The sequence below is a fragment of the Balaenoptera ricei genome, chromosome 14, assembly GCF_028023285.1.
Source record: "Balaenoptera ricei isolate mBalRic1 chromosome 14, mBalRic1.hap2, whole genome shotgun sequence".
Classification (NCBI taxonomy): domain Eukaryota; kingdom Metazoa; phylum Chordata; class Mammalia; order Artiodactyla; family Balaenopteridae; genus Balaenoptera; species Balaenoptera ricei.
Genome location: NC_082652.1, coordinates 81,783,268 through 81,804,053, shown reverse-complemented (window position 1 = coordinate 81,804,053; position 20,786 = coordinate 81,783,268). Strand labels below are relative to the sequence as shown.

At 42.0% G+C, this 20,786-nt stretch overlaps 1 protein-coding gene across 2 annotated transcripts in view; it reads right to left on the bottom strand.

The window, feature by feature from the left end:
* Nucleotides 1–9,597: 9,597 nt before the first annotated feature.
* The window catches only part of SERPINB5 (serpin family B member 5), a 62,562-nt gene continuing 51,373 nt past the window's right edge, over nt 9,598–20,786 (bottom strand). For both annotated transcript variants that reach the window (XM_059894412.1, XM_059894411.1), the window contains exons 5-7: nt 18,107–18,249; nt 13,430–13,597; nt 9,598–10,126 (exon numbers count right to left, since the gene is read on the bottom strand). In XM_059894412.1, the coding sequence (XP_059750395.1) occupies nt 9,734–10,126; nt 13,430–13,597; nt 18,107–18,249 (704 nt within the window). In that variant the 3' untranslated portion in view covers nt 9,598–9,733. The remainder of the gene's footprint in view (nt 10,127–13,429; nt 13,598–18,106; nt 18,250–20,786) is intronic.

Here is a 20,786-nt window from a genome sequence, read left to right as displayed (position 1 = left end):
GCCCCCAAAATATCCTTTATAGCAATTTTTCCCAGTTCAGGATCCAATCCAGGAATACATGCTGCATTTAGCAGTCATATCTCTTTTGTCTTCTTATCTGGAACAGTTCCTCTGCCCTTCTTTGACTTTCATGGAATTGACATTTTGAAGAGCACAGGAGAATTATTTTGTAAAGTGTCCCTCAGTTTAATTTGTGGTTGTTGAAGTTTCCTCCTGATTAGATTCAAGTTATGCCTTTTTACAAGGAACAATACCTAAGCAATATCATGCCCTTCTCAGGGCATCATATGAAGTCCATTTGTCCTATTACTAGTGATTTTAACTTTGATCATTTGTTTGGGTGGTATTCTCTAGATTTCTTCATTGTAAAGAGTCACTATTGTCCTTTTTTTTTTTTTTTTTTTATGGCTGTGTTGGGTCTTCGTTTCTGTGCAAGGGCTTTCTCTAGTTGCGGCAAGTGGGGGCCACTCTTCATCGCGGTGCGCGGGCCTCTCACTATCGCGGTCTCTCTTGTTGCGGAGCACAGGCTCCAGACACGCAGGCTCAGTAATTGTGGCTCACGGGCCCAGTTGCTCCGTGGCATGTGGGGTCTTACCAGACCAGGGCTCGAACCCGTGTCCCCTGCATTGGCAGGCAGATTCTCAACCACTGCGCCACCAGGGAAGCCCAGACAAACTGTATTTTTAATTCTACTTAATTTACTAACAACATATGGCTAGTAGCCATCATAATGGACAACATGGTTTCAGAATCTTAAAAAAAAAAAACAAAACTCATGAACTGAAATCTGAGCTTTAAAGGGTAAGCAAACTCAAAAAAAGGGAAATCCGATCCCTAGACTCCCACATTAACCTTTGGAACTCTGAAAGGCTGCTAGATCAATTACAGCTCAGTAGCACCTCCTGGCCCTCAGAAAAGGAAAATGCAAATCATTTGAGAATAAATGCCTCCAGTATTCCCACAGATTAATAACAACCAACTATGGTTTTACAATAAAAATCCCCAAACAGACAAAGAAATAAGCCACCATGAAAGAAGGTTGGCAGAAAAAGGGAAAAAAACAGATTTAGAGCCCAAGGTTTTCAGCTATTGGAATTATCGCATAGACAATATAAAATAGCCATGTAAATAAATAAACATGTAAAATGTTTTTAAAAAACAAAATAAAAGTTAGAGTCCCAAGAATGAACAAGTATATATGACCAGGCATATTTGAAAAGGAACCAAGCAGAAATTTTAGAGATGAAATATGCAAGTATTGAAATTAAAAACTGAATAGACGGTTAACAAATTAGACACACCTGAAGAAAAAATTAATGAGATAAAAGATAGATATGAAGAATAGCCTAGAATGAAGTGTAAAGATGTAAGGAGATGGAACATATAAAAAAGAAGATTAATAGATGTGGAAAATAGAATAAAAGGATGTCTATTTTGAGCCCCAGGAGCAGAAAATGGATGAGAGGCAAATTGGAAGAGACAGTGGCTGGGAAATTACCAGAACCAATGAAATACTGGGTTGGCCAAAAAGTTCGTTCGAGTTTTTCCATAACATCTTACGGAAAAACCCGAACAAACTCTTTGGCCAACCCAGTACGTGACTCTATAGATTCTGAAAGCACAACCTTATCAGCAGAACCAGAGCCAAACAAAATTATAAAATAGAAGGTTTTCTTCTGTGCCCTACCCATTCTTGGAGATGCCTTTCTCATTTTCAAGCATCCTCTGCCAGGCTTCCAAATGCCCATCTCCTCCACACTGTCCCCAGCCTATTCAAGCTCATTAGACACACATCCTCATCCAAACCAGCCCCTTCAAGATACCAGAGAATGATAAAGAAAGGATCAGATAAACCAGCCACTGCTTATATATTTTCAGAGCTATTGGGTTGCCTCTCCCAATTTGATAACGCTTTAAAATAACTTTACATTACAGATGTGCCTGGAGGAATTATTGGAATCCAAGGCACAGTGCCAGAAAGGGCTGGGAAAAGAGAGAAGCTCTGGGTGTCCTCAGTTAACCTCAGTTTGAGGGCCCTACCTTGCTGGATGACTAATGAGAGATATAAGTGCCTAACTCACCCACACATAAGATTAGCCCCCAGGTATGGTGGGTCTTTTATCATGAAAGAGAACAGACTTCATATTTATTAACAAAATGAGGAGGGTGGAAATCAATATCTGATGCTGTCTCTCGGATCACCTCCAGCCCTCTAAGTATCATATACAACCAATATCTAAGACAACCAACATACAGCATTCCTCTGGCCACGATTATTGGTGGCAGTGAATTTGTCTCTTGAACAATTACTTATTGAGCACTTGCTATGTGTCAGGCAGTGTTGTAGACATGGAGAAACAGCCCAAAGCAAAATGGACAAGAGGTCTGTCCTCGTGGCCCTTACACTGGGATGAGAAATAGACAACTGTAAATAAACAAAATATTTACATACATCTCTTTACAAATATCTCTTCATACAAGAATATATATGTATACGTAGATGCATGTGTGATATGTATGTATATATCACATATGTAGTATCTATATATGACTGCAATATGAACGAACGGAGGAAAAGAAAAACAGGAGGTGATTTAAGAGTCTGTTTCTATTATTCAGAGGAGAGACATGGAGTTTGGATCAAGATAGTAGCAGCAGAGAAGTAGGTGAATTTGAGACATATCAGAATGTAGCGATTGGTTGTGTGAGGTGAAGGTGGGAAACTTGTGGAAAATGATATGAGTCCAGTTTTGGACCGCTGGGTGGATGGTGTGGCCATATACGAAGAAAGAGAACAGGAAAAGAGAAGGTGAATTCAGCGTGGGTCCTTAACTTGGTGTGTCTGTGGCACCTGTAGGTGTCCACGGGGCGGTTGGATATGCGGCTGGAACCCAGCAGGGAGACCTAGCAACTGAAGCCAGGGAATTGTATCAAAAACAAAATGGGGCCCCCGAATAAAACTCTAAGGATTTTTAACATTTAAGGGGCAGGCAGAGGGAAAGTTGCAGAGCGCTGTGTCTTCGAGGCAAGGGGAAGCAAGCACTTCAAGAACGTCCCCAGAAAAGCAGGGGCAGAAGGTCTAAGGCACTGCCTGAGTGGACGTGTCTTAAAAGCTACTACGACTAAGTTTGAGATCCTGAGCGGCACCGTTAGAGTGCGACAAACAGCGCCATCTAGTGGAAGGTAAGAGGAACAGACGAGAGAAGACCGATTTTCTTGTTTGTTGGAGTTGGAAGGAACTTTAGAAACAATATTGTACAGAGGAAACATAGGCCACAAGGGCTAAGTTTGATTTCCCCAAAATTTACGCCAGCTCTCCAGTGAGAGAGCTAGGACTAGTACGTGGCTTGTCAGATCCCAAGCCAGTAGCCTCTTTACACTGAACTGCCTCCAAAGGGTTTGCAGACGACAGAAAGCGCTCGCACCCGGACTAACCAGGACCAAGGAGTCCTGGGGTCTCTCAGCTCCTTAAGACCTGCACAAGTTTTGGATCAAATCCGGGTTCCCTGCCCTGCGAAATGTCCAATGCCTTCCCAAAGCGTATATGAATTCTCAGACACCTCCGGTTCCAGAATCTTCCTCCAGTGAATTCCTATCCTCAACTCCACTTCATAGGGCTGTTCCTTTACCTCAGCCTTGGCATCAATCCAGGCATGGAAACAAACCCTTTCCATGGGGCCAGGTTTGAGATAACAACCGAAATCAGCCTCACTCAGCAAAAATGAAAAACACCTCACCCAAGGCCAACGCGGAGATGAAGAACTGGGCAATAGAAAGCTTTTTCTTGACAGTATTTTGACTATTCCATCACATTACATGGGTTTCCCTTATCTTTTCTGTCTTTGCTGACACTTTCAGATAAGACAATTTTTTTCATACTATCTTTTATAGAAAGTGTGACCATATAGTTAATCTTCCAAACCAGACACTTTTGAAAGTGAAAAGGACACCAAAACTAATTAAAATACAGACATACATATATATATACATATATGAAATCTTTACTTGACAAACTGATTTTATTTTATTGGTGGGCTTTGCAAGATTTCTGTACAAAAACTATTTTCAAAAATAAAATGTTATTTTAAAATAACATGTGTCTGTGCACACAAGCAAAATAGGAGAAAGAAAAAACTTCCTAGAATCGATTGTCTGAGCGTTAAAAAAATAACATAAACATAAGCAGAATCATTATTGTCGTGTAGTTTAAGCATTGTCTTAATTATATTGGTCTCTAAATCGGTCACTAGTATTTCTCTGAAGATTGTAGTTTTTCAGTATGATGTATTTTTAACTCTTATATAAAATTGCCAGAAATTATCTTCAAAGTTGCATTTGATGATTAATAAAATTTAAATTCTTGAGAAAATAGTCTCTCTCTAGGTGCTGAAGTACCTGTTAAGCTCAGAGCAAATTCTGCTACATGAGGAATAGTCTGAATTCAGACTTTATTGCAACGCTTAAATAATCCAGCTCCAGTATTGTCACAGGGACAGTCTCTGTGTCTCTATTCAGAGAACATTTATTCTACAAGCCAAAATGTGTCAAATAAGTTATCTCAGTTTATGAGTCTCTTGAATGTTTCATCAAATTTAGATTATGCAAAATTGACAGCCTCCGTTTTATTCTATTTGATAAGAAATATAAATATATCCAATTTTTAAAAAAACAAGTTCTATCAAAAGATAGTTTCCACAAGTGCAGTTACAGAATTTCAAAATTAAATCTTGTACACATTTGAGCACCTCTTGTTCTTAAACTTGTTCAGTTCCCCCTTTCTTTTTCAGGAATTAATTTAAATGTCTTCCTGTCAGCAAGTTTTGTTTTCAGTAATTACAATTAGCCAAAAGCACCAAAAGCTGAGGTTTGTGGGGAGGTCTGTTCCTTATATGCTTTGATTAGGCACTTCCCCCAATAGTGAACATAATGCAACCAAAAGGTAAAGGAGTCATTCTCCAAAACAAGGACAAAAGTTTTAGACTATTGTAGGACATGAGTTGGTTTACAACATAGTTCTTCAAAGATTCAAGTATTTCTAAAATCCAACTGATGGTGGATTTACAAAGAATTCTGTAGTTACTTTGCGTATACATTTTAAAATGTATACTTTTTACAACTGCGACTTCTGTTTTGGTAGAATAACACAGCATATTTGGACACAATTATGAATTTTATGAAGACCACAACCAATTTCAGCTCTACTGCTATTTCATTAGGGTGTTCTTAAATTTAGAAAAGAAAATTGTTTTCATCATACCATTGAGGTCACCAAAGTTTCTATTTGTTATCACTAGAAAAATAAGTTTATCTTTAATGCTGAAACTTTTTAACTAAATTTATTATTGATTCATAATACTTCAGATGTTTTTCATGTGATAGATGGAAATTCCGAAAGCTTTATGAACCAGACAAAGGAAAAGGGAACCACGACTGAAGTTACGATAAATGATTTTCTATTTGAAACAGCTCCTGACACTGATATAAAGCTGTCATCATTTAACTGTTCGGGGCATTCGTCTTCTAATGGAACTGAAACATCTACAGCTAGTGCTTCCTTGGCCTCTGTGCACACAAACACACACACACACACACACACACACACAAAACCCTTGAAATTGAAAATGAGTTCATTAATTTAGAAGAATAGTCACATGATCTGAATGAAAAATGACACTTCCCAGGGTGCTGCATCAAAGTCCCTTCTCAATGTGGTGTATACATACAATGGAATATTATTCAGCCATAAAAAGAAAGAAATCCTGCCTTTTGCAACGTGGACGGACTGGAGAGCACTGTGTTGAGTGAAATAGGCAGCTTCCATTCTCACGAGTCCCGCACGTACTTTCCGCCCAACAACCAGGCCTGAGGCCGGGCTGGTCTGCCCAGCATATGCTGTTCCCTCCCTTGTTTGCCTTAATAACGCCTGCTCATCCTGGAAGACTCAGTTCAGATCCTGGAGGGTCCCTCAGACTGAGCTGGGCACCCTCCCTCTGTGCTCCAGTGCACGCTCTAATTCCCCCACCAATCCTACTATAGCTGATTGTTCATTTTCTTTCTTTTTGTTTTGTTGTGTTGTGTTGTGTTGTGTTTTTTTGACCACACCGCGCGGCATGCGGGATGTTAATTCCTCCACTAGGTGTCGAACCCATGCCCCCTGCAGTGGAAGCTCGGAGTCTTAACCACTGAACCGCCAGGGAAGTCCCTGATTGTTCATTCTCTGTATGACTGTGTGTCTTATTCATGTTTTTCATCCCACACATTTTGGCCAGTGTCTAAGACAATAAATGTTTATCCAATGAATAAATGAACGAATGAGTCGATGAAAGTTTTCTTGATAACTTTGTGGATGGCGATAGGACATGATAGTCTGGTCAGGTTGTTTCACAGTTAGGTGGGCAAACAGTTTTGCCTACTAGATAGATGCTCAACACAATTTTATTTAATGAAGAAATATTTCATTTTCGAGCCTGACGTGCTTAAAATTATTGAAAAGAGAAGTGCAAATCTCATTCACTGCCTACTGTAACTCCATTCATAACTGGTGCCCGTGGTCCCACTGGGATGAATTTTATGGCAAAGAAAACCACACCCAGCAAGGTCTCACATTCGCCAGCTCAGACAGGCTGACTCTCCTGCAACTTCGCAATGATGCCTCCCCAGGGGTGGGAAAACCTGTTCTCTACCTGGAAAGCCATTGACCTAATTATCCTACTCATTCAGTTCCTGCTTTCCCCTAAGTCAACAAAGAAGAAGAATTAAGGACAAGGGAAAACAGCTCATTCCAGCTCCCTATACCCTGCTTTCAGTGTTGGATCAAACTCAGCCATCAACTCCAGGCTGTTGAGAAAGGAAAGAGCCCTGTTTATCTGGGTGCAGGACACAAAGTGCCCGACTCCCGCAGTGTCCAGAGAACTCCAATCTGTCTTTTGATTAAAAGCTTCTCCATCCATCACAGCTGGGGTCTGGTTTGGGTGCACTGACCACAGAGGAAAGGAAGCAGAGGGGGGCTTGACCATCACTTACCTACCTGGCTCTTCTGCTCCTCCCTACAGCACCTGACTCGTGGGGGCAAAGGAAGGAGGGAGAGGTAAGGAAGTAAGGACCTAACTTGACAGGTGAAGACGTAATCCAGGATCTCGTAGAAGAAGTGTCTGATAGTAACTCTTTCTCACAGGGTGCTCTTCTGGGCTCTTTGCAGACCCCACACCTTCCCTGGGCCAACCGTCTGAGCAAAGTCTCAAAATAATCAAGCCTGGCTACCTGCACATCTCACTGTAACTGACAGCAAGCAGACTCCTCTCCCCCTGGAGACCTTTGCCCTTGCTCTGACTCAGGGATCCCTCCAGCCAGCATCTGTGCTTTAGGTAGAGTCCCAGGTTTCTGAACCTCGGTGCTGTCTGCTCCTGTGAGTACCATTTGCTCTGGGGCCCTGTTCTGGGCATTGTAGGGGGTTCAGCAGCATTCCCGGGTCTATCCACTAGATGCCAGTAGCACCCCTCCCTCTAGTTGGGACAACAAAAATGTTCTCGGACATTGCAGAATAACCTCTAGGGGGCAGAATTGCTCCTGGTTGAAAACCACTGGCTGAGACTATCCCAGGCAAGAGTTAAGTCCAAATTTCAGTGCTCTCTGAATTCCAGGAGACAGGTTAAGTTCCCTGAACACTTACTTGGCTTAAAGAGGCACTAATCTCTCCTCTCCTCGAAACACTCACTAAGCTTTTGCACAATCATCCCACACCTTCTATTTCACAGCCTCGAGAAGGGGGATAACAAGCCAACAGTGGTAAAACCTGGCTTTGGCCACCCCCAGAAATCCCACACAAATGGTCTTTTCTTTTTAGAATGTGGAGGCATTTGTCACTTTTTGTACTCAACGTTTATTGCAAGGGGGGGGGAACATTCTATCTGAGCACTCTGCAGAGACAGGAAAAGGGCTGTGTTGAATATTAGGTTCACAGATACCATAATTGATTCAAAACAAATGTACATGACATTGACCAAAAAAAAGTACTTAATAAGAAAACATTTTAGGCATATACAGCTTAACTTGATAAAATTACATTTTGAGGTAGGGCCCAAAGTGGGAAAGGCTGGAGAAAAGTTCCATGGCCTCCTACAAGGCCTCTGCTTTCATGATACACTTTTATGACATTGGGAGTCATTCTACCAATTCCCTGGTCCTTCCCTCCCCAGGATGAAAGGGGCTGGAAGGAGGAAGCAAGAGCTGGTGGGCAGGAAGGAAGACCAGGAAATAGGGGCAGTCATTATTCTTATTCCTTTTTATTCGACATCAATCCCCGTCCCCAAAGAATTTTGTCAATGGAGGGCTTGGTTCTATTTCAAAATGGTGAAAAAAGCAAGTCATGTAATTCAATAATATTTTATTTTCAACAGCATAAAAGAAATTCAATATTGAACCTTCGGAGTAAGAAGAAAGTTGAACCTATTTACAACAAAGCCAGAGGAGAAAGAGGGAAGGGCTGTCACCAGATCCAAATCTTCCATGCTGTCCTGTTTCTGTAGTGAATTAACACGTGAACTGGTGACATAAATAACTTCTCAGAAACATCTTTAAAAACTGCAATCGTTGTAGGTTCCCAACTAGCTGTCTACAGTAACTAAACCCATAGGCTTTGGAAAAATACGATTCACAGCAGTGTGAGCATATCAATAGCTTTTGTCACGTTTCCTAGCAGCGTGAAGTTCCTCCCCCTTTCCCACTATCACAGTACACAGAGAGACAAGTCCCTTCAACACTCGTAAAATTCTTTTATTGTCTACTGTGAAAGTCCCTGTGCATTTAAGCCCTGGTGGTCAGACATCCACAAGCCTGTGAGTCGGTTAGAATTCCCTTCCAGTGGTCTCTCGCCAACCCAACAACCAGGTAGGTGTTCTATCAAAAGTGAAAGTGAATTCTTAATAAGATCTGAACTTCCCCTTGAGGTGCTGCCCTTTGGTTACTACAGGTCCAACACTCCAAAATTTCAAAAAGTTCTGAAAACAAAGTTTTTTTCATAAGTAGGAGGCACACTGATTTGGCAGCAAAACCTGATACTTATGGGCTACCTGGAGTCTTTATTTTGTGCGGATATTCTACATTTTGTGGCAGAAATATTAAGGTGTTGATTTATAGGGTGCTGCTCCAGTCTCTATCAATGGAGATCCACAACATACAGTATGTGCAACATATTATCTTTCTAAAATCCACAAAAATCAGAATTTGAAGGAAATATTTGTCCCGCAGGGTTTAATGTAAGGAGCTGTGGACGTACAGTAGCCTGAACGTATGTCCAAGTTTCATTGGTGCCAAGAAAGTTTTGCAGAGCCCATGTACCAGTTTCTTCAGTCTTTCAGGGAAAAGGAAATGTCTGGAACATTCTGTATCCCAGTGATGGAAGGCTAAGCTTTGTTAATAAAATCCTCCAGATCGTCCTTATAGGAATTTTCTTTGTGAAAGACTGTATTCCTGCCAAAAACCCTAGATAGTTTGACAAATGATGAATACATATTTTTTCTCTAAGGTGATTCCTTTTCATTAAAAGTATTGTCTTTTAAGGGGGTGGGAGGGAAAGAAGAACAAACAAACAAACAAAAAATTGGAAAAAAGGCCTATTAGTGTGAATACCAGCAGCTTCCTATTAACAATTTATTGTATTTAGAAAATGATTCTCAGTTGCAGAGTTTACAGAGAAGTAGGGTGGGACTTAACCTGGGAACCTGGGTTCTGTCACTTAAGGAGAACAGAACTTGCCAAAGAAAATGATGTTTCGAGTTTTGTTGTGCCTGATGATGTAAATAAAGGGGTGGTCAGCATTGAATTCATCCTTGTGTTGCAGGATTCGTGATCCTGGCACCTCTATGGAATCCCCACCTTCTTCAGTTATTTCTAAGCACACTCTGTGAATGACATTTGAGAGGGCCACTCCCTTGGTCTCTGACATTCCAGAGAAATCAGATGCATTCTCATTAAAGATGTTTTTCAGCCCTAGGTTTTCCAGACTAGCCTTGGGATCAATCATCTTTTCCACCTTAAATTTTGGAATGGAGAGTTTGACTTTAGCATTGGCCATGGTGCTGGGATTGGTCCACTGCAATAGCGTCTCTGAGTTGAGTTGTTTTTCAACCTGAAGGACAAAAAGGAGAGGAAATTGTTTTTTTTTTATTTCCAATTGTAAAAGATCCTCCTTGACTAAAAGCATAAAATGTCATTGTGAGCCCTGTTTGGAAGCAGTACAGATGGTTCATCAAAGATGGAATCAGCCCTGCAGTTTTGGCATGTGACTAGGTTCTCTTAAAAATGGTCCACCCACATAGAGCTACCATATGACCCAACAATCCCACTCCTAGGCATATATCCAGAGAAAACCATAATTCAACAAAGATACATGCACCCCAATGTTCATAGTAGCACTATTTACAATAGCCAGGACATGGAAGCAACCTAAATGTCCATCAATAGAAGAATGGATAAAGAAGATGTGGTACATATATACAACAGAATATTACTCAGCCATAAAAAAGAATGAAATAATGCCACTTGCAGCAACATGGATGGACCTGGAGATTGACATACTGAGTAAAGTAAGTCAGACAGAAAAAGATAAATATCATATGGTATCACTTATATGTGGAATCTAAAAAAAATGGTACAAATCAACTTATTTACAAAACAGAAATAGAGTCACAGATGTAGAAAACAAACTTATGGTTGCCACGGGGGAAAGCAGGGAATCAGGGGGAGGGATAAATTGGGAGATTGGGATTGACATATACACACTACTATATATATAATAGATAACTAATAAGAACCTACTATATAGCACAGGGAACTCTACTCAATACTCTGTAATGACCTATATGGGAAAAGAATCTAAAAAAGTGTGGGTATATCTATATGTATAACTGATTCACTTTGTTGTACAGCAGAAACGAACAAAACATTGTAAATCAACTATACTCCAATAAAAATTAATTAAAAATAAAAATGGTCTACCCAGCTACCTAGCATTGGTCTCCTCCGCTCACTCCACGACAATGGTCCCTTTGTTCTGAAATTTATGAGGGCATTTCTTTTAACTATAGAGTAGCTCTATAGAAATGAATGCATGGATTATGATGTTGCATGGATAATAGTGAAATAAATATAAAACTAGAAAAGTTTTTATGCATAATATTTATTGAATGCTTATTTTAATTTCTCTACTAGGAAATCTAGAATATTCGTGCCCTAGACATGGTATCAAATTTCATAACTCAAATTAAAGCTAAAGTTACTCTTTTTTAAAATGAGAATTTGAACTGTCTAGGATCATCCTTTAAGATCATGGGTGATGAATGCATCTATTTCAGTTGGCTATTTTTAAAATGAGAGATATGCAATGACACATAAAATGATTTAGTCATAAAATTCTTCATTGAGCAAATCTTAAATTGCTCCTTGCCCTTACAGTCTCCCCACTGGCTAGAGGAGAAATACACATACAACAGACAATGATACTACCTTGACTATTACTACATGGGGCAATCCTGCACTGAAGTCACTCGTGTGAAACCTATAAAAATCAGGGAGATGACAAGGTCACAAGCTGGTCACAAGTTTTTTTAATGGGAGAGGGAACCATTGGATTCTCTTGCTAAGCTATGATAAGTATTTTTTCACGGACACTGTTTTATTTAAGACAAATTATTAAGACCAAAAGATTGTCATAGGTAACTAGAATTTTCGAGCCAAAAAGTATAGTCTCTTGGCCATTTACTACCTGAGAGTGAGAAGACAGAAGAAAATTCATCCATAAGTCAAAAGTCATTAAGAAGAAAAAATAAACTTTTTCCTCCATTGTATGGGTCAAATTGTGTCCGCCCCCGCTCCCCGCCAAAATTCATGTATTGAAGTCCTAACCCACAGTGCCTTGGAGTATGACTTCATTTGGAAATAGGGTCCTTGTAGGTGTAATTAGTTAAGGTGAGATCATTAGGCCCTAACCTAATATGACTGGCGTCCTTTTTGTAAGAAAGGAAATTCCGGACACAGATACAGACACACACTCACACAGGGAGAATGCCTTGGAAGATGAAGGCAGAGATTGAAGTGATGTGTCTACAACCAAGGAAAGCCAAAGATTGCCAGCAAATCTCCAGAAGCTAGGATGGACAGATTCTCCCTCACAGCCCTCTGAAGAAACCAACCTGCAGATACCTTGATCTTGGACTTTTAGCTTCCAAAAATGTGAGACATTAAATTTCTGTCGTTTAAACCACCCAGTTTGTGATACTTTGTTATGGCAGCCCTAGTAAACTAAGACGATTGTATCCTTGAATATACCTTCTGAGACTCAAAAGATCATCTTCTTTCGTTCTGTACTTTAATTTAAGAAAAAAAAAATGGTGTGAGGGTATTTTAAGGAAGTAAAGTGTGAGACAGCTGAAAAATGGCTGCAAGAAGAAAATGAGACTAAGGCGTGAAGTGCAGTAAAAAAGAGAGAGAGGAGTGAACGGAAGAATGAAGATGGGAATTATGATTCAGTTAATAAAGTGATGGATAAAACATAGAATCAAAGTAGCAGGTAGGATGGGGACCAAGTTAGACTGTCCCCTGGAAAGTCAGGGAGTAACTGAGTTGTGACCGGAAATAAAGCAGGTGAATCCTGGGTTGGTCAAAGAACCCCTCCTTCTTCCTGGCAGAGGGTGGCCCAGGTGGAGGGAGCCAGGAGGCCCGGGGGGGGGCAGGACTGAGGGAGAACAACGGGTCTTGGGGCTGCAGGGGGCTGACAGAGCAGAGGGGAAGCTAGAAAGTCATTCCCAGGCAGGTGAAACCTCTACTGTCAGTTAAACCTTGTGTCTCTACCTGTATAAAAGCATAATAAAACCTTGTATACGTGTGTGCATTAAAAGAACTTTTCAAAAACCCATAGAATGTGCAACACAAAGCGCAAGCCCCAAAGTCAACTGTGGACTTGAGTGAATGTGTCAATTGTAACACGTGCACCACACTAACGCAAGATGCTACCAGTAGGGGCTCTAGCCTGGAGTTAAGAGCACAGATTCCAACTTCCTGGGCTCACCTTCCGATTCTACACACCACCCACGAGTTCGTGACCCTGGACCAGCTACCCACCCTCTGTGCCTCCGGCCCCTCGTTGGTAAACGTGAGTACGGTAATATTATAGTTTCTAACTCCTGGGACTGCGGTGAGAATTAGATGAGCCAGTGCGCATGGGGAACTTACAGCTCCTGGCACGTTATAAGTACCAAATAAATATTAGCTGTTCTAACATTGAGGAGAAAGGCCCCCAAAGAACCGTGAAACCCTTAGAGACCACTGAGCAAGTGAATCGTTAAGGCAAGGCTGCCGCAGCCCCACAAGCACCGCCCGAGCAGCTCCTTGGCTCCGCTGCGCCTGCGCGCTGGACGCCCGCCTCCCTCCTCACCTGTTCCAGGCCCGTGGACCCGTGCTCCACATCCTTGGGTAGTAGGATTATCATGCTGAGGTGCTTGTTTTGAAAGGGAAGCTCTATGAGCTTACAGTTGATACCGTCGACGTTGCCCATACAGAACGTGGCCTCCAGGTGCATCATTTGCACTGGTTTGGTGTCCGTCTAAAAAAGGAGAAGAAATTTGCTCTGCTTGTTTTTCTCACACACACCCACACACCCCTCTATACACACACATACTCATAAATTCGTTCCTGATATAGTTTCACATCATTATGGCTTAAAGAGGCAGGCAGGTAATCCACACCATCAGAGACTGTCCTGTCAAGAGTTTATGACTACCTTTGAAAAGTTATTCATGTGCTTCATAATTACAGGAACTATCCATAATATAATACTGTATTTGCATGTATAAAACATTAAAAATAAGACAGGATGACTGGAAATACAGGCAAACTTTAACTTAGCCTTTATAGATGCCTATAATTACAAGATCTTTAAACCATTCCTGGTAGAGCTCACTTGAAAGTAAATTCCAGTGCAAACCCACGTATCCATTTATGTAGCTTTTCCTTATACAATGTCTAATATGGAAAAGTTAACGTATAGCAGAACAAAAACCATGCTTGTTTTGTTCTCCGTCCGCCTTCGGTTTTAGTCACCCCTCCCTCGGTCCCCTCTTCCTGCTCTGATCTGATTAGAGAGAAGAACCTTGGTTTTAGTCTCAAATGTGACATAAGCATACTCTGTGACCTTCAGCAAGTCACTTAACCTCTCTGGGCCTCAGTTTCCTTGTCAGTGGAATGAGGGGATTAGAAATTTCAGAATGATGGTTCCCTCTGGAGAGGAAGCAAGGAGATGGAGGGGTGGTGGGGCTACACAGGACAGTGCAATTCTTGCTATATTTTTTCTTTAAAATATCTGAAATAAGGCAAAATATAAAGATTTTACAAAGGTGGTTGTTGGTACATTGGTGTTTGTTATACTATTCTCTATAATTTTCTGTACGCTTGAAATATTTCATGATTTTAAAAATTAAGAATGATAACAAACAAAATTATCTCTAAGTCTCTTCCAGCTCCTATCACTCAGGCCTTTCTCTCCAGGCAGCATCCCAGGACTTTTCTTCTCCTCTATGTCCCCATTAATATCTGACCTTGTGTCTCTGCTACAGAGGTGACTCATTTTCTGAAGAAAAATTAATTCATACTAAGGAGTAAAAGACTGATAGTAATTTAGTGCAATTTATTGTCTTGGTTTATACCTCCCATGGGATATTTGCCTGTTAACCGAACCTCTTTGGGGGGAAATTTCAAACATTGTATCAGGTCTGCAGGAATAATAGTACAGTAAAGCTTTTATCCGGAATCTTCAAACAGTAAACTGAACCTTACCCAACACTATCTTCAAGCAAAGCTAGACTTTACTTATTTTATTTTTTGTACATACCTCTATTTTAACACTTGTCACAATGTTAGAAAATGTATGTATGTGCCATCCCCCACCCCAACTAGCCTACAGTCAAAGCAGAAACCATTTCTTATTATCTTGGTATGTCCCAGCACATAGTAATTGCTCACTAAATATTTGGTTGATAAATAATTGAAGACTTTGACTCTATGTAAAACCAGAAACAAAATTATGATTTTAAAATAAACATACTACTTTTTAAATTAACTGGTAATTCTTCCATGTATTTCCCTCAAAGAAGTATAGATTGGTCTAAAAATCTCCATCAGGTTAGATTACTAATAGTTTCTGAATTCACAGAAGCTGTGACCACCAAAAACGGTCATCTATTTCATTTATCAGCACTGACTATGGATACAATAATCCCATTTTCTAAAACATAAATTAAGATGTATCTTCTGAAAACAGGACTAAGTAACGACCATCCCAGAAAATATTCAATACAGTGTGGGGGGGGAGGGGATGTGGGTGTGTGCGCGCGCACGTGAGTGTGTGTGTCCACCTTGTCAGGATAGGTACTGTACTAAACTTTTTTTTTTTAATTTATTTTTGGCCACGTTGGGTCTTTGTTGCTGCGTGCGGGCTTTCTCTAGTTGCGGCGAGCGGGGGCTACTCTTCCTTGCGGTGCATCTCACTGCGGTGGCTTCTCTTGTTGCGGAGCACAGGCTCTAGGTGCGTGGGCTTCAGTAGTTGTGGCACGCAGGCTCAGTAGTTGTGGCACACGGGCTCTAGAGCACAGGCTCAGTAGTTGTGGTGCATGGGCTTAGTTGCTGTGCAGAATGTGGGATCTTCCTGGACCAGGGCTCGAACCCGTGTCCCCTGCATTGGCAGGTGGATTCTTAACTACTGCGCCACCAGGGAAGCCCTGTACTAAACTTTTAATAATATAACTTCATCAATTTAGTCTAACCCTTAAAAGAGACACCAAAGGATATGAGAAAAGATTTAGTAATATCACCCCAAAAGTTCAGGAGCTGACAAAAGCAATTCAAAGGAAACAAAGGAAAAGTAAGAGCGCCTGCATTCAAAAGCAGGGTATATCCCCACGCAGCCTTGAATAGTGTTTTATTTTTTTGTTTGGTGAACCGCTGAGAGATCAATGGCATTTTAAATCCTTATTAATTCTCTTCCTAGAGTCTGAGTCTCCAGGACGTGATACGACCTAGCTTTATGATTTAACGACAAGGATAAAGGAATTGCACACATTCTTCCTCCCTATATAAAAGACACCCATTAACATTTTCTTAAATGTAAAAGCCGCAGATCTGAGGGTGGTCAGCACAAAAGTCCATGGTGAACTCACTCACTGTTACCTGGTTCTAATGATGTTCTGGGCTGGCCCTGCAGCCGGTATGAGAAGCACCATGTTTCACGTGTCACTTAAATATTCTCAAGGCCCCTTTGCCAGCACTTCCCAGGGAGGACAGCCAACCCTAACCGCTCTGGAGGGGACACTCCGTGTGAGGGTCACTGGGGCCAACACTTGGTCCCCGCTCACAGCACAGGCTATGTACAGTCACGTTCAACTTTAGCTCCAAATAAAAGGCAACACTAAGAAAGTCAAGAAGCCGTGTTTAAAACTCAGGGACCCATATGTGAAAAATACAGAGTCTAAAGACGTAATTGTTTGGTGCCTGGTGTCTGAGACAGAGCCCTGTGTGCAGGGTCAGTCCTGGCCCTCGCAGGCAGCAATGAGAAGACCACTGTAACCTGGGAAGCCAAATGGAGGCAGAGCAAGTAGATGGGGACCTAGCTCCCTCCCTAGGACCACAGAGGTTTTGAGTAGATAAGGAGCACACTTGGCGATTACTGTCCTCTCCCAGTGAAAACGGCCCATGGGTCCTGCACAGGAACCCATGGTGGTCCCAAAAGCCAAAAAGGTTTTGTTTGCTATTGGCTGTTTAATCAAACTGATCCTTACAGATCGGTCATTCATTCAACAAACATTTGCTGAGCACCTACTAATGTATCAAGGACTGGGCCAGGAATTATAGAAACTGAGATGGGCAAAACATTATCCCTGCCCTTAAAAGTCCATGCACTGGTAAGAGATCTAGATAAGTAAATAAATAATTAGATTTCAGTGTGGAAAACACAGCTGGGGCAGGGGATTTGGGAGGGGAGGGTGTGGCCTATGAATACAAACGCTGTGGATACAAACAATAAGACATGGAAACCAGTCCAGCTAATTCAGGTATAGACTGTATCTTGAAGGTCTTTTCTTCCTGGGTTCTAGCACTACGAAAGTACAATGATAATATTTGGCAAAAACAAAAGTGATTAATGCTAAGTACTCTAGGTGCTGGGAGAGACCTGAAAATTAGAATTGATGCATAAGAGTTACAGGGTAAATAAGCTTCCTTCCGAGATTGTGCTGACTGACGCACAGTTCTGAGTCTGCATCCTTAACACAAGCCAGATCTCATCAAATGAGACCAAATCACACCATCATATAGATTCCTGGGGTTTCCTAGGTCCTCTAACGAAATGGGTCAGTTTTCCAGTCTCAGTTCTTTGGTTTCGTTTATGGAGGAGGCACTTTACTTATTTATATGAATTATTTTGGGCATGGGATATGGCTTCATTATTCACTCAGTAGTATTCATGAGACTTCCCTGTGATACAGGTTGCTATCGTAATTCTTCCCCATAATGAGTCCCAGCACTGCAGACGAGTAAGCTATGCTTTTTCCTTCACAGCCAATGAGTACCTCAAAGCAGCTTTTAAATTAAAATATCCGAACCATTTACTTCACTATTAACAGGTGAGAAATGAGATCACAGAGGAGCTCATTAACCTGGAACAAGATTCCCAAATGGTCAATGTTTCATGATGATCCAAAGGCCTCTAATGTTGGGATTTGGTTTGTTTCTTTTCTTTTCCATTCTTACTAATGGTCCCAAACATCTGTAGTTGTTTTCTGGTTGGTGATTTAGCTTTACCCACTGTGTTAGAAGCTCTATAAACTCTCACTCAGATCAGACCCTGAGGACATTCTGGAAAAAGAGTGAGAGTCTCTGGCTTATGGTTCTTTTTCTACACTTAAACAGTCCCTGCCCCTCCCCGCTGTTGTCTAAGGAAAAGCACACTACCTCCTGTGCCTTAATTTTCCTCATTGGAGTGAATTCCTAGGGTCCCTCGTGTTGCTATAATTTTTCAGATCTATAGTTGGGATCCTTTGACTGCAACACGCAGCCCACATACCTTACTGATTCTGAAAGGACATTCTTTGGTTTCTGATTCAGGAAATTTCTTCATCCACTTTCCAACAAAGTAGGCAGCATTAACCACAAGGATTTTGGTCTGGTCTGTTACACTGTTGTCAGCTAAAATGTTCTCAAAGCGGCCTGCAAACAATGTTAGGAAACCACAAAATTGCACGGGGTTATGCTTCCAAACCACCTCTGATGTCCCCATGCAAATCCACTGACTGGGCATTTAACCCTGGCTAGAGCCACGCCATGTACAGCCTGGTAGCCCAGACCATCTCATTTAAGAAGGACCCCTTTTTCTCCTTGCATCTTGCCTCAACCAGACTTTCCAAAGAGACCTGGCGAGGAGAGTGAGGGGGAGAAGGGAGGGGGAAAAAGACGGAAGAGGAGCAAGAAGAAAAGCACAAGCTACCCCTGGAACGCCCGTGCTGTCCAAGGCCATGTGCTAGACATGCACATGCACGGTACCCTGCATTGCTGCCCACTTTACAGATGAGGAAGCTGAGACTCCAGGTTAAGTCCCTCGCCCAAGATGATGCATGAGCAAGGGTGAATTCAGGATTCAAAGCCAGGTCTTTGTGACTCCAGAGCCTGTGCTCAGGAAAGAAAACGCAAGAAAGCTTACTTTCCACCGGGCCCTGTGCTTGGAACTGTCACGTGTCTTATCTCACTTCCCTCATGATGATCCTGTAGGGCAAAGGTCATTATCCCCATCTCATAGTTGAGGCCGCAGAGGCTCAGAGAGGCCAAGTGGCTTTCCCGGTTCACTCAGCTGCCAAGCACGTCTGAAGCCACCAGGTCAGTGCTCCCCTCTTTACCCCACAGCTCACTGCCCCCTCCCCAAATCACACTGTTCTGTTTGCATCCTGGTCAGCTGTAATTACCACCATAAGCTCCGTAACAATTGTAATGACCGTAGTGCTCAAATCCCCAACAGCCAAAACAGTTAGGTGGTGATAAACCCTTAATAAAATTAAGTCCTCGCCTTTGAATAGCATTGAGTTTTTTGCTAAGGATATTTCATTTACCTAATCTCTCAGATCTTCATACCACTGCTCAGGCCCAGTTCCTGAGCCTGTGACTAGGTGTGAAGGGCCCTGCACTGGTTTCATGCTCTGCTGTCGCCATCTTAAAATTCCTAATGCGGTTTTTAATATAACGGGCCCTGTGTTTCCATTTTGCACTGGGACCCACAAACGATGTAATCTGTCCTGTCAGTGCTATATGCTGGGTCGAATACGTAAGAGCATCACTGAAGAAGTGGGGAGCTAGCAAGCGCTGGCTAACTTCAACCTCGAGCTTCTGGTTTCAAATTCAGAAGTCTTTTCACTAAACTATGTTCTCCAGTAAAAAACTCAAATTTATGAAGATTTTTAAAGAGAGTCCCTTGGAGAGAAAATGCAATGCATTAGCAATTGTAAAAGCAAAACTGGGGAGCTTCCCTAGCAGTCCAGTGGTTAAGACTCCGAGCTTCCACTGCAGGGGCTACGGGTTCGATCCCTGGTCAGGGAAATAAGATCCCGCATGCCATGTGGGCGGCCAAAAAAAAAAAAAAGCAAAACCGTCACACAGCAATTTAAATGGGAGCTGCCTTTCACGTACACATTTTAAAATTGTGCCTAACCTGGTATTAGTTAGACCAGATTTTTCTTTACATATGAAGCCAAATAAAATTCATTTCATTAATAAATATATGTCGATGTACACATTTGTGTGTGCATACGTATCTATGGCTACCATATATTATTTTGGCTATCATATATTATTTGTTAGCATATATGATCTAATTTAATCCTCACAACAACCAGGTAAAAGTTGAATCAGGTAATATATGTCCCATTTTACAGCTCAGTAAACTGAGGCTCCACATTCCACTACCTCAGTTAACAAGTGGCAGTGTCTGGATTTGAATCAAGGTCTTGAACGACTCCCAGACCATGTTCTTTCCACGGCCTCACCCTGCATTTATAGCGGGGGCTCCGGCATTCCTGAGTCAGTGCGGCAAGAGGGCCGCCCTGGCATTCTCACAGGGAGTGTATCTCTCCTGCCGCAGCAGTATGTCCCTCCCCAGACTTCGGTGACTGCAGTGGCACCTGAAAAATCCAGTTTGCTCTTTCACAGTGAGGTGCTGTGTCCCAGTAGCTGCCTCCCTATACTAATACTGTACAAATACGTCCCTTGGGAAGGGGGACATGAACACTGATTTGCACCCAAACTCATCTTAGCTCCAATTCCTTTCTAGCAAGGAGCGCACCTCACAGAGAATTTTAATGGAGGGAGGAGTCGGGAAAGGGAGACGCCTGAGGGAAGCGCTGAGCAAGAGGCAGGGCCAGGTGGAAGCTGCAGAAGAGACCCCGGGCCCCGGGGCTATCAGAGGGCCATGGGTAAGGAGAGTTGTGAGACCTGGGATAAGCTTCCACCATGGTTTGTTTGGTTCTGTTTTTTCTGCATGTGTATTTGATTATCTAAGACCTTTTGTCTTTTTTTTCCTTGACAAAGTTGTAGAATTTTTGAGCCAAAAGTGGCCTCAGGGATCATCAAGCTATAGTCCAAGTCCTTCATTTCCAGATTGAAAAACCAGCCTCGGAACTGGCCCAGAGCTGTACTTTGTTAGAGGCACATCCAAGCCTCCAGAAGGGCATGTGGCAGCCCGTTTTAGCAGACTAGACCTG